General features: G+C 45.6%; 5 protein-coding genes across 5 annotated transcripts; 2 read left to right on the top strand and 3 right to left on the bottom strand.

Annotated features, from left to right (window-relative positions):
* Window positions 1–3,646: 3,646 nt before the first annotated feature.
* On the bottom strand, window positions 3,647–10,107 carry LOC112878351 (ribosomal RNA-processing protein 8). The gene is made up of 9 exons (XM_025942815.1): window positions 9,816–10,107; window positions 9,241–9,302; window positions 6,639–6,690; window positions 6,137–6,251; window positions 5,934–6,028; window positions 5,113–5,219; window positions 4,913–5,027; window positions 4,031–4,075; window positions 3,647–3,945 (listed from the first exon to the last, which is right to left on the bottom strand). Exons 1-9 carry the CDS (start codon window positions 10,032–10,034, stop codon window positions 3,877–3,879), a joined length of 879 nt encoding a protein of 292 aa, XP_025798600.1. The 5' UTR covers window positions 10,035–10,107; the 3' UTR covers window positions 3,647–3,876.
* Window positions 10,108–12,237: 2,130 nt separating this feature from the next.
* Window positions 12,238–17,177, top strand: LOC112881613 (protein NBR1 homolog). The gene is made up of 7 exons (XM_025946397.1): window positions 12,238–12,525; window positions 13,883–15,087; window positions 15,176–15,290; window positions 15,383–15,613; window positions 15,730–15,879; window positions 15,974–16,660; window positions 16,740–17,177. Exons 1-7 carry the CDS (start codon window positions 12,445–12,447, stop codon window positions 16,842–16,844), a joined length of 2,574 nt encoding a protein of 857 aa, XP_025802182.1. The 5' UTR covers window positions 12,238–12,444; the 3' UTR covers window positions 16,845–17,177.
* Window positions 17,178–18,141: 964 nt separating this feature from the next.
* Window positions 18,142–20,405, bottom strand: LOC112878763 (plant intracellular Ras-group-related LRR protein 2-like). The gene is made up of 3 exons (XM_025942974.1): window positions 19,602–20,405; window positions 19,066–19,232; window positions 18,142–18,962 (listed from the first exon to the last, which is right to left on the bottom strand). Exons 1-3 carry the CDS (start codon window positions 20,277–20,279, stop codon window positions 18,305–18,307), a joined length of 1,503 nt encoding a protein of 500 aa, XP_025798759.1. The 5' UTR covers window positions 20,280–20,405; the 3' UTR covers window positions 18,142–18,304.
* Window positions 20,406–20,673: 268 nt separating this feature from the next.
* Window positions 20,674–21,440, top strand: LOC112891581. The gene is made up of 2 exons (XM_025958481.1): window positions 20,674–20,912; window positions 21,039–21,440. Exons 1-2 carry the CDS (start codon window positions 20,775–20,777, stop codon window positions 21,189–21,191), a joined length of 291 nt encoding a protein of 96 aa, XP_025814266.1. The 5' UTR covers window positions 20,674–20,774; the 3' UTR covers window positions 21,192–21,440.
* Window positions 21,441–22,587: 1,147 nt separating this feature from the next.
* Window positions 22,588–26,142, bottom strand: LOC112891572 (inorganic phosphate transporter 2-1, chloroplastic). The gene is made up of 3 exons (XM_025958469.1): window positions 25,241–26,142; window positions 23,922–24,113; window positions 22,588–23,736 (listed from the first exon to the last, which is right to left on the bottom strand). The coding sequence occupies exons 1-3, from the start codon at window positions 25,943–25,945 to the stop codon at window positions 22,918–22,920; spliced, it is 1,716 nt and encodes a 571-aa protein (XP_025814254.1). The 5' UTR covers window positions 25,946–26,142; the 3' UTR covers window positions 22,588–22,917.
* Between the last annotated feature and the right edge of the window lie 1,575 nt (window positions 26,143–27,717).

Genomic DNA, 27,717 nt, shown 5'->3' with positions numbered 1-27,717 from the left:
CTAAATTTTTATCGTCAGGCCCGTGGTGCAGGGGATTAAACTATTTCGCTTGCATCTTCAAGATATGACTAGAGAAAAAACAAAGGGCACATAGCCTATGTTATGATGACAACAACAAATAGTCCTATTGGCACCAGGATGCGTACGTGTGCGAGCATATAAAAAAAATAATAGAGTTGAGCTAAAACCAACAATTAGGCGCCTTATTTTTCTATAATTTACATCCGCAGCTTTCTATTGGATGCAGAGAATTTTTTGTTGATAATATTTCTTTCTAGTCTCTGGGCCGAGAGACTCTCGTGTTCATAGGGAATAGACCTCAAACCGCCAATGTAATAATTATTGTTCTTGCGCCAACTGCGCTAGCAGCACAATTTCAAGATCTACTTTTAAGTTGTTCCATTTTAGTAGGGAGTTCGCACTGTCTGTTTATGGTTGTTGTGCGAATAAATCTTTTTGTAAAAGGAAACCCGTCCAAGCTTCACTTAAGATGCTTGTGCTTTAGACTTGTACTTGGATCCGGTCAAATATTTCTGTCAGCACTGCACCAGCTGCACGGGTGTATTTGCCGTAAAAATGCATCGTTGATCTATTTTTCTTTTACCATGGTTCATAAATTACTCCAGTACAATGAGAATGGTGGTCAGGGCCATGCTTAAGAGATTCTGTGTGTGTTCGTTTTCTGGAGTCTAAAGTTTAGAGGGGTCATATCAAAGAGAATCTTGTTATTTAGAAGTATTAAATAAAGTCTAATTATAAAATTAATTGCAGAACTCCAGGGCTAATTCGCGAGACGAATGTAACGAGGTATATTAGTCCATGATTAGCGGATGATTACTGTAGCATCACTGTGGCAAATTATGGATTAATTAGGCTCATTAAATTTGTCTCGCGAATTAGCATCCATCTGTGCAAAATGTTTTGTAATTAGACTTTATTTAATACTTTCAAATGACAAGATTCTCTTTGATACGATGGGTCTGAAATTTAGAGGGTAGGAAACGAACGCACGCTCTACCCCGAAGAAACTGCTTTTTGTGATGGGATCGTTGATTCGCCATAGGATAACTGGAAAACCCTGGCTCGGTTTACCAAAAAAAAAGGAAAAAAACTGCCTCGGTTGATCGTCAACCCCATCGGCGATAATCGAGCCCGGCTAAGCAGTCGACACTGTCAGCGTGAATAAAAGAACTCACCGCCGCGCCGCGCCTTAAACAAATGCTCTGACATGGTGTTCAGGCCCGCCTGCGCGCACACGTAACCCCCTGCCCGCTCATGATTGGAATCTGGCCAGCCGGAGAGCGCGTGGCGATCATCACCGAGCGGTAGCGATGCGCAGCAGCGAGCAGATCGGCGAGGAAGCGAGGGTGAAGGTGGCGCGAAGCAGCAGCGCGCGGCGCCGGCGGGGTCTAATCATGGCCCGGTCGAGCTAATCGCGTTTGTTAATGACGGTTGGTTCCTCCTTCTGACTCTGACGGGGGGCACTTGGCGGAAGCAGCGCGACCACAGCATGGACGGAGCAGTACTGTACTGGATCTTGGGATTAGGGTGGTGCTCGTGGGGCATTTGTTTATCTGTCCATATTTTTTAATGTTTGACTTATTTCTGTACGAAGCATGGATACGTTTTGTACATGGAGATATGGGTATTCACAAGTTACGTGTGTGCGCAGCTGCGTATAATTCAAGTTACCTGTGTCTGCGTCTATACTGTGTTTTGTAAAAAAAATTATATCTTTATGTTAGGTTTAACGTTCGGCTCCCAAAAGAAAAATTAGCCTATTTTCTTTTATTCTCTGAGGGGTAAAGTATAATATTGGTACCTACGCAAAACAAACAGTAAAAAATATATGCGCAGAATATAAAAAATAGTGGTGCCGAGTATATGCTTTACACATATGAGCAGCTCTTATGGGCCTCGGTTCGAGAACCAAAGAATTATATGTTGAGATGAATTGAAGAAGAAAATTAGTTTGATTTCCCACTCTAGTCCATATGGATGGAAGGGAATAGATTTATCAAAATAAGATCCTACCGTGAAATTGTCTTAGACGCATGTAATACGTGGACTCGGATGCCATTTCCTGCGATCTGGGCATGGAAAAGGGGGCGGATTTTTTTCTTTATTGTTTTTTTTACGGGGAAGTGGCACTGTGGCAGGCGGGCGGACGAACGAGTCGCCGACGCGATCCAGAGGCGAAAGGTGGTAGCGACGGTCACCCGCAGCACCGGTTGCTTTTCCCCCGGCCTCGCAAGTCAAAAGTTACTCCTGTGGATGCATCTACGACCACAACTTCAGGCATAGATCGATATTGTCCTGTTTGCAAAATGCAAATTCCTTGTATAAGATTTTTTTAGAGGAAAGATCTCTTTAACTTGCTTGAATGAGCTGCTTATACCTTTGGGGGGGAAAGTCCTTCGGTAGTGCTTCCATTAGGGCGTGCGATGCCTAGAAAAAATCGAACACCGTCCGACTCAACGCGCTAATGTTGCGGTGCAAATTTTTTTCTCATAATTTTGCTACGATAAGTATGAGCTGGAAATGACACTCAACCCTCAATGAGAGGTGTCGTGGAGGACTTCTTGTACGGAGATTTATTGTTGCAATAGGCATACGACAATGTTGTGACAAGAGTTTAAGTTAATTATTAATATCATAGTGGAAGTTTCAATTGATTATTGATATTGCAATAGTTGTTTTAAGATTGTTGGATAGGTCAATATGAGATCATTGCAGTGGTAATTTTTAGTATGTTTGAGATGTGAATTGATGTTGCAACTATTTTAGAATGTTGCATAAGTTTATTCTAAATATTTTAATAATTGATTTTTTCATGTTACACCATTTTAATCTAATCGACTAATTCTATTTTATTATTATTATTATTATTATAAAATATTTTTTTGGAATTTTGTGAAATATTGCAATTATAATTTCTAAATGTTGCAAAAGCTAAGTGTCGATGTCGTAGAACTCTATTTCTACACATTGTCGTTTTTATTGGATGTTACATGAAGCATATTGTCATGTTGCGGTGGGAATTTTCTATCATAGAACCGGATGACAAAGTTATTCTTATATAGATTTTTATAATATTGCAAGTACCGATTTTGAATGTTGTAGTAGTCAGAGGCAGATCTAAGGGGGGCTAGCCCCCCTACTGCCTAAAAGCTCCATTAAAATCAAAGGAGAAGATGAGAAGAAAAGAGAAAAAGATGAAGAAAAATAGAAGAAATGAGTGGAGATGAGAAGGAAGAACCAAGCCTCCCCTAACTTTGAACTCTGCTTCCACCACTGGTAGTAGCTAATTTTCAGTGTTGCGATGGAGCATCCGATGGAAAACTTCCCATTGGACGTCCGAGCCCTAGTAGCTCTGAAAGTCCTTTTTAGAAAGTCCTTTTTACCTGGCTTGTATTTATGTGCCTGAGTTTCTAGAGGTGATTTTGTACGGCCAGGTAGGTAGTTCAATAAAATCGATCTTTCTATGACAACCGGCCAAACGATGCAAAGTTCCGATGTGTCTGCTTGTGTTATCGCTCATCACAGATCAGTGTTCACTAAAGGAACATCACGGATCAAAATTGTCCAGACGTTCGTCGGACCTTATACGAAATTTACGTGAGATTTAATCTGAGTGACAATTGCCAAATTATAAATTGCTTCCGGATCACATCGCATTGCACTAGCCAATAGGTCAAGCGGCCTTGTCTTGTGAGGTACGATACATAAAAGACACGGCTCATGTGGGGGAAAAGGTTGAAACATAACTGAGGTGGGCGAGCCTGGCATACAGAGACCTAGTAATCTAACAAGATACATCAGTTTGTAACTTTTAAGAGTTCTAGTGCGACTACAGTTTTACTGGTGGATATGAGATCACCGACGCTTGTACAGGCAAGGTTTCAACTGGGGCCAATCGATGCTCTTTGCCACCTTACTCTTGTCCTGAAGGGGCATGGTAAGGCACGGAGTTCAGTGTGAAGGCCGAATCATTGCGACAGTTATAAAGGTAGCAGAAGGTGCAACTAACCTTTTTCCTGAAGTAGAACAGAATGAACATTTTATTTTTCTCGTCCTGCAGAAAGGATACCAGCAACCAATTAGAAAGCATGATCAAAAGCATCTATTTTCAAGCAAATGAAGTATTTATCTTTCATGAATACAAGATGCACTGTATATCTGAAATTATGAAGGTACCAGAACGAAAGGGACTGAACAAACATCGAGCACATTACAGAATCTCATTCATAGAATATGGCAATCACATGTCAATGCAAACATTTCACAGCCAACATCCATACAAGCTTCACAAAGAGGGGCCAACAAACCAATTAGTTTCTGAATCACGTTGTAAAGATGCAACGGGTATAGCTCCAAGAGTCATAATATCCTATTCTGCTATTAATCAATGCACTGAAGCCACATACCAGCACCATATATTTAGATTTACCCAGCTATTTTCATACTGCAGGGCATAATATACAGCGATAATACAGTGCTTGCACATGGTTTTAACTATAACACATGCGCTAGCTTGTGTTAGACACCACACAACCATAACAAATAAACTAGGAGAAACTAAACAGTGAATGGAATGGACCTCCACTTCTAAATTAAATGTATCTGTTCTACTGTAAGCTGGATATACTAATTTTGAGCCAATAACTGCACATCAACAAATATCTCAAATTGAAGAAACTCACAGGCAAGCATTTGAGTTGCTGTTTTCTCAGCACATGAATGGGTCAAATGATCGATCTTACATATACAGAGACTAGACTGATCGGGTCCATAGGGAATCCATGCTAGCTAGCACCATATGTTTCAGTACTCATAGGAACTTACTATATACAACTACCTCATCATAATTCAAATCAATAACTCAGCTGAGGAAAATACTAAAGATGCAAACCTTTGAAACAAGGGAAAAGCCAAGCTGGATGATGGCTTTAGAAAACTTTTCAGGGTCAGCACCTCCGTTATTTGGGTCTAGCCTACTTCGCACTTCAGCAATAACAAGCCAACCACTGAATAAACAAATCTATCAGTAAAGAAAACAAGAGGCATAGACCCTTTGCAGTAAAGTTGCAGTAGCTAATGATTTAAGCAGACCTTGGCTTGAGAACCCTATTTGCTTCCTCCAAGTAACTTGGATAGTTGGTTCCCATCAAAGAAAGACAAAATATTGCAACATCTACAGAGGATGGCTCCAATGGAGTCTGCAGAGATGCAAAAAATGTTTAGTTGAATTAATGATTTGAACAACAATTGAAATTTGGTACCCATTTTATTCAGTTTGAATATTCCTAGGTCCATCCTGGGGTAAACCATAATGTGTGATAAAGAACAGGAGGTCCTTTCGAACAGCCTGTTGAAATAGGGAAGTCCTATGTCATAAATTCATTCATTTGCATGCTACTAGTATTAGGAATAGAAAAATTCTCAAAAAGAGGAATAGGAAGAACCATAGGAACTCTTTTGATGAAGTAAAGGTAAAGGCATAGAACATAATCATCAACAATAAAATGAACAATATAATTGTCTCTCTGCTATTTGGGTCACCCGACACTTTAATTTCCTATAAGTTAGTGAACACAACACAGATGCAATTGTGTCATATTAAAGAATACATAAAGCATTTTTTTTTGTTTAATTGATGCATCTCACCCTATAGCGACTATATTAACGTAGGCACATTACCTTCAACTCGTTCATCAAAACAAAATATTCAATTATGATAGCTTTTATTAAGAAAATAGGAACAACATATTAACATCAAGGAAATACACAGTCCTCAAGCCTACCAAGATTCATGCAAAAAATACACAGATGACATAGAACTACCAGGAACATTTAGCAAAATAACAGAAAGGGTAGCTATCTAACAAGTAACAATGCGAATCATCAAAAAGTATTAGGCAGCCGGTGCTTACATGAGCCATATCACAAGCAATCACTGAAGGATCATCTGAAACAAGATCAATAGAGAAAACCTTGTTCTTCACATTTTTCGCAACTGCTGCGTTCCCTGCGACATGTAAATGTTATTCTCATAATTGCACCAGGAAATAAAATGATGCAAGAGGGAGAAAACTTGCAAAACCCATCAGCTTCAGGACAGTAAGAATAGTCTTACCACAGCCAAAATCAGCAACAGTCCATGATGCATTATGACTCTTCAACCAATTTATTATCACATTTACTGGCTGCTCTGGCCAATGTGACATCTGTTCTCTATATCCTGTATGATACTAAAAGAAGGTAACGTGAATTCAAGCATGTAACCTCATGGTCATGGACATGGTTAATTAGTTCCCTGACTAAAGAGTATGCCAGATCCTTTTGCATAATGATCACGGCAAGAATTTTTTGCAATAGAAATATGGAATATGCAAACCCAATTATTTTTTTAAGGTGAAGAACAAAATAACTAAATTGGTCTAGTATAGATGAAAGTATGCAAAAAAATTTTTTAACAATGTGGCACTGTACTTATGATTCTCAGGAAATAAATTATGCACATTCGCACAATGCCCAAATTTCCGTTAGCTAGAAACAATGTGATGGCAAGATGGAATCCATTTGTCTTTTAGAATTAGCCGATGCCAGTAGTAAAACAGGGATGAAAAATAACTTACCACATCAAAAAGATTAGGGTCATTTTTGAAGTAGTCAAACGCATCCTGCCCACTGGAAAGATAAACAACACATGTGCGAAAATGTGAAACATGCAAAATAGACATCTGCTATCTATGAATTCCAAGAGTTAAAGGCCCTTTTAGTAATTCAGGAAGTATGCTACATTGATGATAAAGCAACCAGGCATACAAATTCATATGAGAGAATTGTTAACAGTAAGTCCAAGGCACAACAAACGGAGAAAATATCAAGGGCGATTATAGTCAACATAGCCTCCATCACTACAAATGAATGATAATTATCAGTATTTGTACAGAGAGTAGGAGCTAGTGAGACATAAAACCATGTAACTACAACAACAACAACTTAACCTTTTGTCCCAAGCAAGTTGGGGTAGGCTAGAGATGAAACCCACAGAAAACAAGAATAAGAAACACAAAAAGGGTACAAGCCAAAGGAAGAGTTAGGGGTTAAACAAAAAGTAACAAAGGTCACGGTTCAGGTACGTTAATTGCTAATCTCCAAGCGCTCCTATCCATAGCTAATTCCTTAACGATATTCCACTCCTTAAGGTCTCTCTTGACCGTCTCGTCCCAAGTTAGTCTAGATCTACCTCTACCTCTCCTTACATTATCGCCCCGCTTTAAAACTCCACTACGCACCGGCGCCTCAGGAGGCCTCCGTTGTACATGTCCAAACCATCTCAACCGATGTTGAATCAACTTCTCCTCGATAGGTGCCACCCCGACCCTATCTCGAATCTCTTCGTTCCGGACTCTATCCGTTCTTGTATGCTCGCAGAACCAACGCAGCATACGCATCTCTGCTACACTCAGTTGCTGGACATGTCGCCTTTTTGTAGGCCAACATTCAGCACCGTATAGTATCGCCGGGCGAGTCGCCGTCCTATAGAACTTACCTTTTAGCCTCTGTTGTACCTTCTTGTCACAGAGGACGCCAGAAGCCTGCCGCCACTTCAACCAACCGGCTGAAATTCTATGCCTAACATCTTCATCAATGTCTCCATCTTTCTAAAGCATTGATCCTAGATACCGAAAAGTATCCTTCTTGGCCACCACTTGACCTTCGAGGCTAACGTCCCCATCCTCATGCTTAGTCGGGCTAAAGTCGCACATCATATACTCGGTTTTGGTCCTACTCAGTCTGAACCCCCTCGACTCTAACGTGTCTCCACAGCTCCAACTTCATATTAACCCCTACCCTACTCTCGTCAACTAGCACCACATCATCAGCAAAGAGCATACACCAAGGGATATCACCCTGTATGTCCCTTGTGACCTCATCCATCACCAAAGCAAATAGATAAGGGCTCAATGCTGACCCCTGATGTAGTCCTATTTTAATTGGAAAGTCACTGGTATCGCCATCACATGTTCGAACACAAGTCATCACATCCTTGTATATATCCTTGATGAGGGTAATATACTTAGTTGGGACTTTGTGTTTTTCCAAGGCCCACCACATGACGTCTCTCGGTACTTTGTCATACGCCTTCTCTAGATCAATAAAGGCCATGTGTAAGTCCTTCTTCTCCTCTCTATATCTCCCCATCAACTGTCGTACTAAGAAAATCGCCTCCATGGTCGACCTCCCAGGCATGAACCCAAACTGGTTTTGGGTCACCCTTGTCAATCTTCTTAGGCGATGCTCGATAACCCTCTCCCAAAGCTTCATCGTATGGCTCATCAGCTTAATCCCCCGGTAGTTAGTACAACTTTGAACATCTCTCTTGTTCTTGAAGATCGGTACTAATATATTTCTCCTCCATTCCTCCGGCATCTTGTTTGACCGGAAAATTAGGTTAAAAAGCTTAGTTACCTATACTACCGCCCTCTCGCCCAGGCATCTCCACACCTCAATGGGGATGCCATCAGGACCCATCGCTTTACCTTCCTTCATCCTCTTCAAAGCCTCCCCGATCTCTGCATCCTGAATCCTCCTCACAAAGCGTTTGTTGGTATCATCAGATGAGTCGTCCAACTCGAAGGTAGGACCCTCATTTTCCCCATTAAACAACTTGTCGAAGTATTCTCGCCATCTGTCCTTGATCTCCTCATCCTTCACCAGAAGTCGATCTGTCCCATCCTTGATGCATTTGATTTGGTTTATGTCCCTTGTCTTCCTCTCACGGGTCCTAGCGATCCTATAAATGTCCTTCTCTCCTTCCTTCGTACCTAGCCGTTGATAAAGGTCATCAAAAGCCTGACCTTTCGCTACACTTACAGCTCGCTTTGCAGACCTCTTCGCTAATCTATAGCCCTCGATGTTGGTTGCGCTCTTGTCGAGGTGAAGGCGTTTGAAACACTCCTTCTTCTCCTTAATAGCCCTTTGCACCTCGTCATTCCACCACCAAGTCTCTTTCACTTCTTGCTTGCCTCCCCTACTCACACCAAACACTTCTGAGGCCACCTTCCGAACACATGTCACCATCTTTAGCCACATAAAACCATGTAACTATCTTTAAGAAAACAAATTCTTAGGCTAACTATGGTCTAAAATTTGTGTGCAATCACAGAAAGTATGGCATTTAAGCCAGCCAACACATCTACCAAACATAGGTGTGGTGTGTAGAATGTGAACCTGCAAGTGTAGAGCTTCTCGTTTAGCATTCTGAAATGGCCACCAGATAACCTTGCACGCATCTAAAATGTCAGCAAACAACAAATCAGTTAATCTGTTCGCATAAAACGACCAAAGAAAGAAACAGAAGGTAAACCCCATGAGGTCATAAATTAAGCCGTCTTTAACAACTCCTTCTTCACAAAATTAGTTAGATTTGTCAGGTAGCAAAAAATCTACACCAAATGTGAAATGTTGTGCGAATTGGAGCAAAACAGTAGACTCAACAAAGCACAGAGACGTATGGTGGCGCTCCCTAATTTTGTCAGTTTTTTCTGCAGCCTCTTACAATTAGATACACAAAAGATTACCAAGAATTGCTCGTCCTACACGAACACCAACGCGTCGAACATCCCAATGAGCACAACCTACTGTAAAAATTCGCATTAGCATCGAATTTTCTAGCCAGTAAGCAGTCCAACAGCTCAACAAAGTTGCAACTGCAACCGACGGAGCCTCCACTGCCCACTCCGCTGCTGAATACTTCCCCGAGCCATAAACTCCTAGGAACCTGTAATCCAAGTAATACAGGTTACCTTGTCTAGTAGGCTCGAGGTGTTGCCTCGCTTGGGTGTGGCCGCGGCCTGGCCGGTGCCGTCCTTGCGCCGCCGCTTCGCCGGAGGGGAGGACGGCGGTGGGGGTGCGGCCGCTGGCGCAGGCGCTTGTTGCGAGGACGACGAAGGCTTCCGGCGGTTCCGGCCGCCACCTCGGCGGCGCCGCTTGCGGCCACCGGCGGCGGACTCCGGAGGCTCCATGGGGACGCGACGGGGCTGCGCGAGGGTTCCCCCGGTTCCAGGTTCCAGCAGGTTGTGCGGCTGACATTGCTGGCCCACTATCGCAGTGCTACGTTGCTGAATGCAGAACGCGGGCCGCCAATACCTTGTTTGGGCCCAGGACCGTGTCCTGAGCCGGCGGGCCTCCTTTTCGTGCCGTGCCAGACCCTGTCTTATCGGGCCGTGCCTGACCGAGCCTGGCCCGGAAACCTATACATCTTCCGGAAAATATTTTGTTAAATATCTTCCACTGTTTGAGATCCGTGCAGATTAAAATAAATGGATAAGATAAAACTAGATGGGTAGCAGCGTGCGAGGGACGGACGGGAGCCGAGCAGGCTGGCAGATGAAATAGACACGTGTTGCAGTACGAATGGAGGGACGTGGGTGGAAAGGTAAATCTAGTTCCGAATTTCAAATGATATTTTCTCTTAAACTATAAATTCGATTTAGAATCCATTTGAGCCAGAATATAGAACAAAATAAGATCCAATATGTTATTTTATTTTTTATGTTAAAAAATTGAACATTTCAATATATTATCTCAACATTTTGAATAGATCATTTCAACATATGCAGTATACTATTTCAACATTTATTCTAAAAATGTTGAATTAGTTTATCCAAAGTGTAGGATTAGTCTTTTCAGAATGTTGAGTCAACTAAAAAAATGTTGAAGTCTTGAAAATGGTATTACAAGAATTAGAATAGAAAAATAGAAAGAAACCAAAAAAGAAGCAAAGCACCGTGCTCATGGTTGAGCCTTCCAGCATTGACGATGGGCAGAAAAAAGGTACCAGAGGGGCCGACAACTTGCTTCTCCGCTTCCGCAGGTTGCACTCTTTGGCCTCCTGCTAGCTGACTACGATTGGGTTCTCCTCCAGCTGTGCGCTGGGCGTGCGCAATCGGAGGCAGACACAAAGCCCCAACGATCCGGCCTTGCGTTATCTGGGTATTAAGCTTTAAAGATATTACTTCTATCTGTCTTCCGGAAGGCATACAGGAGCCCCCCGTTTGGCCATCTATTTTGAAAAGTACTAACATTCTTCATCCCTGTTTGTAAAGATCTATAGGAAAATCAGTTTATTTTTTCACTATAACGTACGTATAGTGAGAAGGAACGAATTTATCTAAACAATTTGCCGCTTTAATGCTTCACGTGTCAATGATTTAGGAGAAAGAGGAAAATTGCAAAAAAAAACATCTCATATCTCACGCCTAGTTATTTTCCTCCCATAAGCCCTTTTATTACAAATGCACACTTCTGCCATGACCACATCGTCAAGACAAGAGTAGCGGCGCCATTTCTACATTACGCTTTCTAGTTTGCTTTACAGCATTTTCTATGTATCGCTGCCAGTGGACCCGGACCTGGTTGTAACCCTAGAAAGGGATACGTACTGTAGCGTGGGGAGGAGAATACTATTCCATTGCTAAGAAAATAGAGCACCCAACACCGTTGGGGAGAACGGGTCCCTCTCCCGCCCCCTGTATCGAATCCGTGTCTACTTGAATCCATCCCACGTCCCCGGCGATCGTCTGTGGCCACAGGAGTGACAGCTTCTTCTTAAGTTTGTTATGTTATTTGTTACGGAGTATATAATAGTTTTGAAACTTGACTAGTCCCCCGTGTCAGGTTAAATGGCGGTCAATTGCTTAGCCTGAGCATCCAGCGGAACACCCAGCTTGCACGGCAAGAAGAGCTCACTCACTCTGACCCTGACACGCCTCGAGCAGCCACGCCAAATAAATGCTTCTCCCTCTCTCCTCTCCGGCGCGGCGACAGCGAACGAGGTATACAGGTGACGAAGGGAATCCAACGGGGCCCACCTGCCAGTGTCTCGTCGGCAGCGCGCGGGGTCCACCAGGGCAGGAGATCCCGCCTTGCGCCCAAAGAAGATGGCAGTATCTAGCCGCAATTTTGTATTCCAGATCCTTATCCATACACCCTCACTGACATTTATACCCCATGCGTGGGTCCCGCCAGGACACGCGAGCTGAATAGGACCCCGTTGGATTCGAAATTTACGGACAGGCCCCTCGACCCGGGGAACGCGACCGGAGGCTCGCTCGCTGACGCGTGGGGCCCGGCATTAAGTCCCCCAACCGCACCGCCTAGAGAGCTTTCCCTTCGCTGGGAAGCAAACGGACGAGGCGTGATAAAGAGGGGCTCTGGTGTCCAGGCCTTGGCCGCATCGACACTCTCCCCGCACCACCACACCACCGCCGCTGCGGCTCACGGCTACGCAGCCCGCTCTCCCGTCCGCTCCCCTCCTCCCCTCTCTCCGGTTGCGTCGAGAGGTCGCCCCGAATCGATCGCCCGACTGACTCCGCTAGGGTTCGGCCCGATCGCCGCCGCTTCGTCCTCCCCGCGGGGGTTTCCCCGGACGCGATGTCGGACCGGAGCTCGCCGGTCGCGCCGACGTTCTTCCCCTTCGGCCCGCAGGCCGAGGCGTGGGACGTCACGTTCAAGGTGAGCCCCCCGGGCGAAAATCTCTGGTTTCGTACTTGGGTTCTTCGCGATTTAGGGGACACGGTAGTGGCGTGAGGCGTGGGGAACCGCCTTGTTTATCAAAAAAAAAAGACCCACCCATCGCCTCTGTTCATGGGTTCGGTTTGATCGTTGTGGGGAGGGGCCGGAGGTCGGGGGTTTCTGTGTTGAATCGTCGATCGGCCCTTGGAGATTCGGGGTTTGATCGATGGAAACCCCTGTGGTGCTAGGGTTTTGCGGTTTGTTTTGTCAGCGTATATTTTTTTTCCTTCTCCAGGAACAATTTTTTGGTAGGCTACGGAGTTTTAGTGAAGATGCTTCTGTGGTGTGAGACCATGGAGATGGAGCTTCTTTGTGCGTGCTTATTATCAAAAACGGCTTCGGATGGGGATTTATCTGTCAGGCAGCGTTGCACGATAGTTAATGATAGTGAAGATGGTACTATGCTTGCCCGTGTCGTTGAGGGTAATCTCCTGATGAAATATGCACCCTACTTGGTGTTGTGTGATATTTTAATCTCACTTTTGTAGTGTTATTGACGAGTTCCCCACTTTTGTATTCTTATTAAAATAGCAGGAAGAAGGATTTTTTCGGGCACGTTGGTTAGTTATGTATTATTCAGATTGAGATTTGTTTATCTGATGACATTAGATGTCGTTTAGAACATGATGTATAGAGAATCCTCCACAAAATGTGTAGTGCCTTCGGGGTATATCATTGTACAGTGGTCCATGTCAGTTTTCGGATTGAAGCAGGATAAAGGATAAGAGTTATAGTCAGAATAGAAGATAGATTCTATCGGTTGTCAGTACTAAGCAGCTATGTCTATTGCTTGCTCCCTTGCTTTAGTTTGAGTTTTGTCATTATGATTTTGGATTGGAGGACCTAATGAAAAGGTCGATAATCACAATTGAGGGTTCAGTCATGTAGGTTTTTTTGGAATAGGTTGAAATAATAAGATTGAATAGCCTTGCATATTGACTAGAGCATCATGAGGTTACTGTAAGGTTTAATATGTTTCTTCCATTAGACCACTTCGTCTCAACGAATAATTCCACCATTTCAACTTTGTTGATCTATCCTTTCTTTCCGTACTCTTCTATGACACCTCCACTTAGCTAATGTCCTTTATATTATTTTGAAACATGGCAAATCTTCTAAATTTTTTTTCCCTAGAAGCTTAGGTCTAAACAGATCGAGCTTCATGTCCCAAACTATAATTTATGTTCTCGCATAGGCTACTCTCATATTGCTGCTTTGATTTGATATTCTATCTCTTAGTCCTGTCCATGTGAGTGTGTTTTTTGTAACTGATCAGATTTTCTTTTATATATTTCAGGTCAAATATGGTGACACACTTAAGAGGTTTTATGGTTGTGTCAATGGCGCTCATTTTGACATGAATTTATCTGCTCTACGGGCAAAGATAGCCACTGCCTTTAAGTTTGGTCCTGATGCTGACTTTATTCTGACTTACATTGATGAGGATGGTGATGCTGTAATGCTAGATGATGATGATGACCTACGCGATGCAGCTCTGCGTCAGAAACTAAACCCTCTGAGGATTACTGTTCAACTAAAGAGAAGTCAGCCAACTGAACAAAAGGAGAAAAATTCTACACCTGTGAAGCCCACTCCTCAGGATCCACTGTCCCAGATTATGTCAGTTATTGAAGGTTTGAAGCCTGCTCAGGAAGAAAGTCTGGCACATATAAAATCAGCTATTGGTGAAGCTTTTAAGTCTATCCCAGAACCAATTCCTGATGCCCTTGCAAAACTCTCTAGTGAAGCACTTGATGCGGCACCACAACCATTAGCTGAGCTGATGAAACCTTTTGTGCAAATGATGGCACCAAGCAATAGTGGCAATGGACCATCTGATGCACATGCTGATGGGTCATCCAGCTCTTCTAGTGGTGTGACAGAGACACAGGCTCCTGCCAACAAAGATGAATCCAAAGCTAAGGCATGTTTGGGTCTTAGGAGCGTGTTAGAGGAAGCTCCTGCTCCTGCTCCTGCTGCTCCTAGTGCTGGGGCTTCTCAAGGTCAACAACCATCAATGTATCCATCTGTTGAGGAGTTGCTGTTCCCCAGCAATTCAGTTGACATATCTGTTTGCAAAGGGAAGATTGATGCTCAAAGTAAGGGCAAATCTATTATGTCCTCTGCTACACAGCCTGCCCCTCATGCTGTTCATGCTCCGCCTCCGCCGCCTCCTTGTGTTTCTGAATGGTTCCGTCCACGAAGAAGCCAACCACTCCAGTGGCAATCTGAAGATAATGCAAAAGTCACTAGTGATTCCAGATGGCGCATTCCAATGTATAAAGTACCCTATGCACCACCTGCAGCAGTGCCTCATGCACCCCCAGGCTATGGACCTTCTCCACATTTTCCTTATCCAGGTCGCCTCTTGTCTTCTGGGCATCCATATGGAGATATGTCTGGTAATATGGAGAACTCAGCACCACGTAGTCTCCATAGATGGATTCAGTGTGATGGTTGTGGAGTGCAACCAATTGTTGGTCCACGTTACAAATCTAATGTGTAAGGCATTGAATAAGTTTCTACTTCAATGGTTTCTTGGTTGTATTTTATGGTGTTAGATCTGACATCATCTTTGTTCACTCCACAGGAAAGAAGACTACGATTTGTGTGATTCCTGTTTCCATCGCATGGGAAATGAAATGGAGTACACCAAAATAGACAAGCCTGTTTTACCCCACAGGTTACTGAGAGATCCTCATGCGGTGAGTACCTTGTTTTGGATGGAGTATTCTTTTGTATGATTAAGTTGCTTGGCAGAACAGCTGATTTACCAATCTTTTTTTTTTCCCTTCAGTACCGAAAGGTGCACCACCCACGGGTTGTCATGAAGTCAAAACGGGAGAAACTCGAAAGTCGCTTCATTTTGGATGTAACTGTCCTGGATGGAACACTGATGACACCTTCTACCCCATTCACTAAGATTTGGCGCATGCATAACAATGGGGCTATTGTGTGGCCATTGGGCACACAGCTTATCTGGGTTGGTGGAGATCAGTTTGCATTGCAGACCTCTGTTCCATTAGAGGTAGCTATATATGTTCAAATTTCGACCAAATTTCTGCTTGCTGTTTTGAATTGCAAATTAGGCTGCAAGTTATAGAAATGTGTAAGTTCTCAGTTCTGAGCTTTTGTATTGTGCAGATTCCGGTCAATGGGTTTCCTGTGGATAAGGAGATTGATGTTGCTGTTGATTTTGTGGCACCTACAAGGCCTGGGAGGTACATATCTTACTGGAGGTTGGCATCACCTTCTGGTCAAAAATTTGGTCAGCGAGTTTGGGTTCATATCCAGGTTGTTACCTTGCCATTGCTTTTCAAAATATAGATGTTTACTCTCAGTAATTTCCTTTCTGACCTTAAATTCTGAACTGTAATTGCATCTGTAGGTGGAAGATCCTTCCTTTGCTAATGACAATAACAGGAATGCTGCTATTAATCTGAATCTGCCTCCAGAAAGCAATAGTACAAACACAACTAATTTAATTGATGTGAACATTGAGCCTGCTGAGACGACCCTTAGTGCACATGCCAAACGTACTAAAGAGTTTCACTTCTATCCGATGGATGTTCCAGAGCCTAAGAAATCTCAGCCTGCTCCTGTTGTTGTTACCTCTATGCCTGCAGCAGCTCCTGCAAACCCTACTGTTGATGTTCCCATGTCCAGTGCAACTGCAGCTGCTTTTGTGCCTTCTTATAGTATGCCTGCACCTGAGCTTGTTGTGCCGGCTGTACCTTCACCACCTGTTAATGTGCCTATCGTGCCTACAGCTGTGCCTGTTTCCGCACCTGCACCTGCACCTGCACCTGCACCTGCACCTGCATTCGCATCTGCATCTGGCCCTGCTTCTACGCTTGTGCCTCCACCTGTAACTAGTGCCGCAGCTCCTGAGCCTTTTGACATAGATGGTCACAATGAAGAGAAGCTGCTGAGGGAGCTGGAGGAAATGGGCTTTAGGCAGATTGATCTGAACAAGGAAATCCTTAGGCAGAACAATTACAACCTGGAGCAGTCCGTTGATGATCTGTGTGGCGTCAACGAATGGGATCCACTTCTAGCAGAGCTGGAGGAGATGGTAAGATGTGCCTCTGCGTTAATTCTGTATGTTCCCATAGAACTACTGCGTCATGCTTCTGAACTTGGGTGCTTTTCAGGGTTTCGATGATACTGAGATGAACAAGGAGCTGCTCGCGAAGAACGGAGGAAGCATCAAGCGAGCTGTGATGGACCTCATCGCCAGGGAGAAGAAGGACAAGTGAAGATCGTGTGCCTGTGCACATAGTTATCTATGATCTACGTGTAAATAATGAGGCTCCGGTGCGGCCCTCGCACGTCCCAGAGCTTGCTCACCTAGAACTGTTGATGTTAAGCGACTTCTTTATATCGGTCGTGCGTGTGCGTGTAGTGTCTGGTGTCGATGAACTGTGGTGGTTGCGCGTGTGCGCCACAGGAAAGCAGTTACCCTGCCAGGTGAATTGCTTGTATGGATTGGCTGTGATGCCTTCTATCTGTTACCGAGACATGCGAACTTATAATATGATGCTCGAAGTATGGACCTATGCGAACTTAAAATATTTGGTGCTTGCGCTTTAGCCCCTGTAAAATTGTATGATATGTATGCCTTGTTTCTTGCTTCACTGCTGAGATTAGCCGCTGTCTTGACGGGGTAAAGCAGCGCTCAGGAAAATCTGTGTTACTGGAGCAGTTACGATGGTGATACAGCCTGAGAACGTTTGCGACTACGCCATTTTAATGGGCCAGTCTCGCATTTCTTGTGTGGCCAGGCGCTGTTCAGATTGTCGTATCGTACGTCATTTTCATCACCCTCCGGACCAGGGGCTCTGCGAGTTCATCGCAACGTGCACGTGATTCTTTGAAGCTCTGCCCACCGTGCGGTTTCCGTAGGGGCATTCGTACCGGGTGAGCAAGTTTACCCTTTTCTGTACCTTCACGATTGGTTATTTGGTTTACTCTTTTGTTTCGTTCACTGGTGACTGTACAATTACAGGTTCCATATATCATTTGTTACGGTTTTTCTGGATCTCGTCACCATTCCAGTTCTAAGGCCACTGTGTTCACATTGTGTAGTGAGCATGTTCTCTTATTGGTGCTACAATTACATGTTCTCTTGTGGGATGAAAGGGTGATGATGTTCAAAGAACCTTTAGACACCATGCATCAACTTAATGAATTTCATCATCTTCTGCAATGTTGAGGTCTCAATCCTTTGGTTGGATCATGGAGTAGCTAGCATGAAAAAGTGGAGCGAAGAATCCCATTACTCGAGTGGCGCTCTTTGCTTATTTGTTTTGTATTGGCCTAAAACTATATTGACGATTTTTTAAGCCCGGTCATGAATTCGTGATAGGATCTGCAATTGAAAATAAAAACAATGTAGCAAGGCACGGGCACTGCTAATTTCATGTGAATGGAAATATGGAATAATGGGCAACTATCGGATACGTTTGTGTACATCTTTTGATGGGCATTTGCCCATGCCGTTTCATAGGAAGATTACAAGAAGATTACATTTCGACGTGAAGACAAACTCCAGAAAATGCGTTACACTCCGTACTAGTTACAAATTTCAGTAAGAAACGTTAGCAATAAAATTACAAACAGATGAATGAATGCCTGATCATCTTGCGTTGTGCACATTAGTCGAACCAACGAACCAACCAACCTCAGTGTCATTTCTACGGCGATGGACGCGTCACCTTCAGTATTCCTGCTGCATGAACTCTTCCTCCTCCGCCACCGTGTCCTGCCCGACGACCTTCACTGTCACGTCCGACACCCAGGTGCCCAGCGACGACACGCTCCGCGTCAGCCACTCCCTGGGCGTGGACGCCTTGGGGCTGTCCGCCACGGCGGCGGCGCACAAACGCCGCCTCTCCTCCTCGGCGACGGCCTCGGCCCACCGCGTCGCCATGTACTCCTTCACGGCTTCGACGCCCTTGTCGACCACCTCCGGAGGCGGCACGGCGAGCGGGTTCTGGTCCAGGCAGAGCCGCTCCAGCCTGCCGAGCCGGCCGAAGCAGTCCGGCAGCGCGCGGATCTGGTTGTTGCTGAGGTCGAGCTCGCGAAGGCCCGCCAGGTCGCCGAACGAGGGCGGCAGGTCCCGCATGTCGCTGAAGTTGCTGCTCAGGTCCAGCGTCTCCAGCGCGGACAGCCGGCCGATGGTGGCCGGCAGGCCGCAGAGCTCGTTGAAGTGCGCGTCCAGGAGGCGCAGCGACCGCATCTCGCAGACCGACGACGGCAGCGACCGCAGCTTGTTGAGGTGCACGCGCAGCGTCTGCAGGCGCACCAGCTCGAGCCCGATGCCCGTCGGGAGGTATGCCAGGGCGTTGTAGCTCGCATCCAGCTCCACCAGCGAACTGGAGATCCGAGTGGTCAGTCACAACGTCTTGCTCGGAATTGAACAGGAAGAAATGAGATGGTTGGTTGGTTGTTTATACTCCCTCTTGTCCCAGAATGTACCTGCATTTCGAGATGGTGTCGGGCAGAACCCTCAGCCGGTTGCCGGAGACGTCGAGGAGCTTGAGATTGGAGAGGAGGCCGATGGAATCCGGGAGAGAAACCAAATTGTTGGAAGCGAGGCGGAGTTCTTCCAGCTGTTCGAGCCCGCCAATAGCATCGGGAACCACCTGCGAATTCAATTTCGTATAATTTATGAACTCCTTTTCCCTTCCTGACTTGCTCTACATTCCTTATTATAACATTGGAAAGCCATGCATGACTCTGTTATCTGCCAACTATTGCAAACAGCATTGCATTCCACATAATCTATCCTTCCTTCAAGCAACGACATTTACGATCCGCAATCCCAGATCACAATCTTGCGAATACTGGGGACAGGACGTACGATTCCAAGTTCCAGCAATCCACCCTCGATATCGATTCGACTAATAATAATCTGAAAAATTCTGAACAAATCGCGAACGGCGATGTACCATGCAGGCAGACGAAAGAGGGGGTAATGGCGCGTGCACCGTGTGTGTGTACGAGTCCCTAACCTTGAGCTGGTTGCGGGAGACGTCGAGCGCGAGGAGGCCGCGGATCCGGCCGACGGGCTCCGGGAGGAGGCGCAGCTGCCGGTCGGCAAGGTCCACCCTCTCCAACGTTCTCCCTTCCTCCGCCTCCTTGAGCACCCGCACCACCTCCTCGTCCACCGCCCCGGCCCCCTCCTCCCATTTACCGTCGCCGCCGCCCGCCTCCGGGATGCCCCTCCCGTGCATCGCCATCCGGTACACGTGCTCCAGCTTCTCCTCCGCCTTCCGCAGCAGGGCGCCGTACGCCTCGTGCTCCTCCTCCAGCCGCACCACCTCCCGGCACGCGGCCAGCTTCTCCTCCTCCTCCTCCGTGGCCGCGTCCGTCTTGTCCCCGGCGGCGGCGAGGAGCGCGCGGGAGGCGTCGACTTGCTCGTGGTCGGGCCGGGGGTCCAGGAGGCCGATCGCGTCGCGCGCGGAGGCGACGTCGGCGACGGCGCGCGTCATGGCGGAGAGCACGGACGGGTGGCGCAGGCCCGGCATGCGCCCCACCAGGTCGATCTCCGCGGCGCCCGCCGGCGTGCGCGGGGACGGCTGCTCGAGGTCCCGCTCGCGCGGGGACCGCGGCGTCCTCACCGCGGGCAGCGAGGGGAGGCGGGAGAGCACGTAGGCGAGGATCGGGTGCGACTGCGGCGTCGGATCCATGGCGGCGGCGACGGCGATCTCGAAATGGCGGCTCGTTTGGTTCGTTTCGTGTCGGGCGGCCGTTGGGGGAAATCGGTGGACGGCGAACCGAATGGAGGGAGACGAGACGAGAAGAAGAGAGGAGGATTCGGGGCCGAAAACCCGGGAAGAATTTATGCAAGATTGCAATGAACGGCCGCATGTTGCGGCTCGAGGGACTGTGAAATGTGATGGGCCGTAAGGCCCATTTGCATGACTCCGGCCCGGAGACGCGGCACACCAGGCCGAAAGCCCATCAAGAATAACGGCGGCTTCTTGTGAGCACGTTAGATGGACTTCTTTCTTAATTAAACTCAGCTTTTTTCCCTCAAAAAGAAAATTAAACTCAGCTTTTTTTTTAGAACTAATTAAACTCAGTTGAGACTCCGCCCTCGCCGCCGAAGCAAGTCCTCTACTCCGCCTGCCCCTAGTCCCCAAACCCAAGCGAAGCCGCGGCGGCCGCAGCGGAGAGCGCAGATGCTGCAGTTCCCGGCGCTGATGCGGCAGTGGCCGTCGCCGCCGCTGATCCCGGCGTCAACGCTGCTCCCCGTGCCGGCCACCTCCCATGAGGACGAGCTCCTCCTCGCCATGGCGGAGTCCGACCTCGAGGATAAGGTCCCGCTCTCCATTCCCTTTCTCCAACGCTCCCTCCCCTCGATTCCCCTTGCCTTCCGCCCTACCCACGGGATGTCGAAGGGATACCTGACGCTTCCCTCTGTTTCTCCCTTGCTCGCTGCTCAGCTGAACGAGATCCGGAAGACCAACAGCAACCTGGTGATCATCGGAAAGCCCACGGGCGACACCAAGGAGGAGTACGACGCTGAGGTGGAGGACGAAGATGCCGACAACGTCGAGGAGTCAGACGGCGACGACTTCGACCAGGAAACCGGCTGACCCGGGCGGTTCCTCCGTGCTTAGCCGGCGGCCTGGAGCCACGCCGTCCCCGCTGCCCAGTCTGTATTACGCGATCCCCGATTGGCTCCTGCTATCTAGATGTGCTGTGTTACCCTATCCTGCTGCTGCCTGTTATGAGGATTTGAGAAAGTCCCTTGTCATTTCACTCATGTGGGCGTTGTGTATGAAATTAGATGATTAATGCTACTTGGTCTTATCTAAAATGCAGATAGTAGTTTAGTTTCCTCACTCTGCGCCAGATGCTGTTACTTCTTCGGTTTTACTGTGTGCCTAGACTTATTAGTTATTAGTCCTTGACAAGTTACTTACATTATTTGTTTTTCATGGTGCTTTTCTGGCTACAATTTCCTATATGAAAATTAGAAACACCATGCTTTTTGTCTGCTTAAGGAAAATCAATTCCCCAGATTGAAGATGGAGCTATCAGTAAAATAGGCTTCGCAGAACAACACACAGGTATTATGATAGTAAGGTGTCATTAACCTGGACATCCACACTGAGGAATCACTAAAAGAACATATTGTCACCAACACACTATGAGCCACCCATTAGAAGTTGTAATATGAAGTATCTCGTCTTGCACATTGCCAGATGTGTGTGCACTTTTCAGTTTTCATTGACATGCCTGTTGAGAATCTCTAAACTTGACCACTGGCTTTAGTTTCAATTCTCTAATTTGATAAGGCCAGTTTCTTTGCTGTGTTATTCAGCATGTGTATTTTTAAGCTGGGGACATTAAATACGTCATGTCTAGTCTCCTCCCTTCTCCTTTTCTGAAACCTCTGTGTATATGTGAATTTGTTATAAGAAAAATTGTTGACCCTGAGTTCCATTGTTTATCTAGGGACATAAAACATGATTTGCAACAAAGTATGGGCTTGTTTGGTAGGAACCCTAAACCCTTCTAAAATGGCTCTGGTTTGGCTTCTGTGGTGAAGCAACTTTTTGTTGGAGCTGAAGCCCTTTTGAAAAAGTTTGGTAAAATGGCTTCTCAATGGCAGTGTGGGTAATTTTATGGTCAGTTAATGCTTGGAGAGAGGAGGAGCTGGTGAAGACACTTTTTTTTTACTCCTCTTTAGTGTAAGCTGTTTTGCGGCTTCTCCCTGGCTTCAGTGGTGGAGCCGTTTTGAAATTACCCCTTTGGTAGGGCTTCACCAAAAGCCGTTAGAGAAGCCGGTTGAGAAGCCCTACCAAAGGGGGCCATCTTAGTTGAAATTACCTGTGTTGCCAGTCTTTTGTTGCAAACTGTTCTTCGTTTCTTGTATTATCTGTAACCTATGATGTTGCATTCTTATCTGTCGTCAACTCGCTTTTAAGGATGATTGGGTGGGAATGAACAAAGCTGTGTGATATGATTACAATTTACAAGAAGAGCTTAGCCAACCATTGTGTATTATGTATAATAGCTCTATAAGAAGTTACAGTATTCGACCTTGTGATGGACACGAGGTAGTACAAAAAGTTAAAAAATCTGGAGTCTGTACCATGATTATTTTGCTGGAAAACCTTTTTCCTAATCACGCTCGGTTGCCAACGCAATGATCATGCGCTCTTGGAAATCCTTGCAAAGTTCTCATAGAACTTTCAAAATCAGCATATCTCTTCACTTTTGCAAAAAAATAAAAAAACCTTTTCCACTGATCAAAATTAATGAAGTGATAGTGCTCTATGTCGCTTAAATGAGTTCTTATATTTCACAATCCACTCACATAAAGTATGCCAGAATCTTGGTTAGGATCATTGTGTAGAAGATACATAGCACAGCACCAACTGGAATTGTGACCAACCAGGAGGCCACAATTTCGCGAACTGTCTCTGCTCTGACTCTGTTGAGCCCTCTTGCAAATCCGACACCCATCACTGCTCCAACAAGTGTATGTGTGGCAGAAATTGGCAAACCAAGCTTTGATGCAAACAAGACCACTGAAGCTGCTGCAAACTCTGCCGCGAAGCCCCTGGTTGGCGTCAGTTCTGTGATTTTCTTGCCAATTGTTGCTATCACCCTATATCCCCACATTGCAAGACCTGCAACAATTCCAAACCCACCCCAAGCAAGAACTTCAGTAGGTATGACTATCTCGGCACTGCTTGCCACGCCTTGAAGAATGGACAGAGCTGCAGCCAGGGGCCCTATAGCATTGGAGACATCATTGCCTCCATGAGCAAATGACATGAAGCATGCTGATAAGACTTGCATGTAACCAAATACACCATACACGATCTTTAATTGAGCTCCTGTAGGGCCAGCAATGTCTGAAAGAAATCCAACCTGCTGAACATCTGCCTTCTCAGCAGATGCTATCTTTTCTGCTTCCGAAGACAGCAGCTCACCTAGCTGTTTTTGTATCACTCGGGTAACAATGATGGCTCCTACTGCCCCACAGGATAATGCTTGCAGGAGAGCAATGGGAAAGACTTTACTGAGAGGAAAAGCAACAAACGAGATTGCAGTGACACCTGTAAACACTGCAATTGGTGCAGCAGCAGCTGCAGCTTGGCCTGGATTTGGTGCACTGTATACAAACTGAAGTGAAAATCGGTCAGTACAAAACTAAACTTTGCATCTCTTGCGGAACAGTTTCTATTCTCTGTATTTATGAAATTTTGGTTCTATGCTCATTTAATGTATAAGATGTTTGCCTAACTGTTTTAGTGACCTGTCCCTTTTTTGTCATTTTGCTTACAAAGGAAAACTACTCTAGCACTTACCCTGCGTATGCACTTGTAAACAAGAAAAGATACTGCTGCACCCATCAAGGGAGAAATGACCCAAGATGAAGATACTTTAGCCAAGGAGCTCCAGAAAACTGCATTCACCCCTCCATATACCAGCCCGAAACCAACCATGGCCCCAACAATACAATGTGTAGTTGAGACAGGCCAGCCATATGACGAAGCAACCTAAGAAACAGCATGAGTCAATACATATAATAGATGCTTATAAATGTTCTTGGATGCTTCCTGTTCCTTGTAAATGTTAGGAATCTGCATTCTCAAGACTAAAAAAACTGGAATATTGACAGAGGCATTACATCCAATTATGATAGAAAGCTATTTCGGGAAGCATGCTGCCTGGTTTGTATTCTCACCCAAACATATGAATATCATAATTTCATTGCTTACATAGATGTGAACATTCGAGCAAACTTCTGCTTGCTACAACTTTGAGATGCAAGGTTCTTCAAATTTTGTTTCTCATTGATATGTTATTAGCGAATTTTGCCCAATGAGTTACTTTGGTCTATTTGTTTGTGTACCTACTATGCCTTTGTAGATGAAGTGCTAGACAAATACTTCTGAGAATCAGAAATGAAATGTGTACTTTTAAGGGAAGTGTGCATTAATGGTTCCTAAGTCTTCATATAACTAAACTAATCTCAATGTGCACATATGAGATTTTCATATCGATAAGGTGAAAACCTTGCTGTAGGTAGATGGTTGGTTACATCTGTTTTAAGTTACTGGTTGCTATCTGGTTACATCTGTTTTAAGTTACTGGTTGCTATCTCAACGTGCACATATGAGGATTTCATATCGATAAGGTGAAAACCATGCTGTAGGTAGATGGTTGGTTACATCTGTTTAAGTTACTGGTTGCTTTCCCTTTGCAGAGTTGTTCCTAGTCTCTTAGGTGCATTCTATTTGCAGAGTTCTTACTACAAGATATAAATGGACTGTGCTGAGTACTTGAGCTATATGTTCTTTAAAGTATTACGTGATTTGACCCTTTTGCGTCTGAATGGTTTTCACATATTAAGCTTTATATTAAAGATGCAGTTAGCCACTACAAATTGTTGGCAAGATTTACTAGCTTCTACGAACGTAAATCTCTGAATTTTCCATATCAAATAAATCATGCAATTCTACTATTATTCATCTGGCTGAGACAACATCCTAAAACTACTGTATTGTAGGCTGACGATCAACTGGGTGAAGTCTCGGTAATTCTGTGATCCTTATCGCCATCAGAAGACTGGATGATCTGACTGACTTGGTATAGCAGAGCTCAAAATGGTGATGGAACATACCTGGAGCCATGTGCCAGCAGAAGCAAGGGAGGATAGCAATCCAGCAAAGAGCAGAGAGTCCTTTCCTTGGAATACAGACGCAACCAGTATGCCCTTCTGCATGGTGCTGGTGACATGGGTGCCCATAAGGAATGCGCCGGAGAACTCTAGCACCGCTGCAGTCAGCACAGCCTGCCGTAGTGTCAAAGCCCCAGATCCCACTGACGTCCCCATGGCATTTGCAACATCGTTGGCCCCAATATTCCATGCCATATAGAACCCTGACAGAAGCGTCAGATATGCCAGCACGCTCATCTTGAAGGTCCCATGACAGACCAGTGAGCGCATCGCCAGTGGCGCGGTGAGGGCAGCGAATGCAATCATCACAGAGATCGACATCGCCATCCGTGGCGAGATATGAAATGCCTTGGCCATCTCTGACATCTCGCTTTCCCCATTCCGCTCCTCCCTTGCCTCTGCGTCACCGGCTTTTGTACCAGAGCCATCATCAGCATCAGCAAAGGAGGACAGTAAGGCACGAGGGAGACTCAGGTGTGATCGCAGCGTCTTGGCATCTGTCACTCTGGCTGAAGAGAAACACCTCAGGCTGTGAATGGGTGGCAGCTGAGCAACGGGCTGACGGAGCAGAAGAGTGGCTGCCGCAGCCCGCCCTCCTGCTCCAGCATGTGCTCGGGCGATGGAGAAGAATCGAGAGGATTGAGACATGGAATGGTGGAAGCAGAAGAGGGGGCTAATGAGTTGGGGGCAGCAAGAGGAAAGAGATGAGATTAAGGGGGAGTAGAGGCGGAAGGAGAAGGGAAAGCGGTGGCATTAGGAGTCTATGGGAAGAAATGAGCACGGTTATGTGGATGGAAGCAAGAGCTTGGTTTCTGTGGTGGCCCCAGCCCAGGCTGAGACGAATGGGTGGTCGATAGAATGGGTGGTGCAAGGGGATATCAGCAAGATTCCTGCCTAATCCAAAACTTGGACTTGGGGTAGCGGCTGCCCCCCTGACTGTTTCCAGTTGCATGATCATGTTGGGCTCCCCTTAGGTCCAGTCCGTTTTCAAAGATCTAGTTCTATGTTTTTTGCTGTTGTTTCTCTCCTGTGTTAGCATGGCATTAGCATCTTAGGGCTGTTGAAAATCCATGGATTCTGAAATATTTGTTGTGTTCCTTGTGGGGTTTCCTATCTGTTGCTATATCCACTTTGGCGCTGTGCACATTAAGCAAATAGATGCACCATGCCAGCTGTTCCTTTTTGCACTCAGTTTACTATTCTTCAGTTCTTGTGATAAACAAATGTTTTACTGCTCATATTGCAACTGTTTTATTACCACACTGTCTAGATTCTCCATTCGCCACAAATATTTTACCAGTACTGCAGAAGTGCAGGACAATTTGTGGAGTGAATTTTCATGGGTATGTTTTCTCCCGTAGGAAATCTGCATGTTAACATGTGAACAGAACGGTTGTGGCCCAAGAATAAAGTTGTGTGGTCTCTCATTTGACATGCTTATGTGCTTGTCATTGAGATATTATTTTTCTCAGCTGGCCATACGCAAATGGATGCAGCGGACCACAGAAAAGGCCAAAAGGAGCAAGTTGTGCTGCAACCCGCCGATAAGAAGAATCAGCAGGGTCTTTGTCCTCGGATCAGGTATGGAGTACTCGTGCTTGTCTTCTAGTATGCTTTTTTTGGAAAAGGATTCTAGATTGCACGCGAATACGCGATCCTTGGGCCCCGTTTAGCCTTTCCAAATTCTAAATTTTTACACTCTCTCTCCATCACATCAATTTTAGGACACATGCATGGAGCAATAAATGTATGTAAAAAAAATAACTAATTGCACAGTTTAATTGTACATCACGAGACGAATCTTTTAAGCCTAGTTAGTCCATGATTAGATAAAATTTGTCAAATACAAACGAAAACGCTACAGTAGCAAAAAGTTCCAAATATTATAAAGATTTGCGATCTAAACACCCCCTTGGTTCCCACCAGGTGGCCACAAGGACTCGGGGGCCCAGGGAGGCAGGGATGGATACTCTCTGGGCTTAGGCCGAACTCAATGCTTGCATGGTATGAATTGGGCCTGTTCCAGCTCAGGCCTCCTCCATATTAGCCAATACTACTAGTGATCATTACTCCGTTATTGTTTATTCATTTTCGGAATTCCTAAACATCACCCAGTTGATTATTTGTGCTCTTCTTACTCAGTTTTGGATGGCTATGATCTTTTTAAGATACGCGCAGGAGTGGTGGAAGCAATTTGTTCACTGGTGTCTTGTGGGCCATTTTCTGTTGTTTTCTTCGGCCTAGCAATTCTTTTGCCTTCTCCCCCAGGGGTTTTAGCCTTGTTACATTTACCAGCCTGCGAGCCAGCCACTACCGCTATACTTTACAACCGACAGATGCTGGGAGATTCTCAAATTTTGTCCTGTATCATTCTCGATTATTTTTTGATTCCACCAACCATCCCAGTGGCGATTCTTTGT

This window comes from Panicum hallii, chromosome 1, assembly GCF_002211085.1.
Source record: "Panicum hallii strain FIL2 chromosome 1, PHallii_v3.1, whole genome shotgun sequence".
NCBI lineage: Eukaryota > Viridiplantae > Streptophyta > Magnoliopsida > Poales > Poaceae > Panicum > Panicum hallii.
Note: the sequence above shows the minus strand (reverse complement) of the source record. Positions and strands in the feature narration are given on the sequence as shown.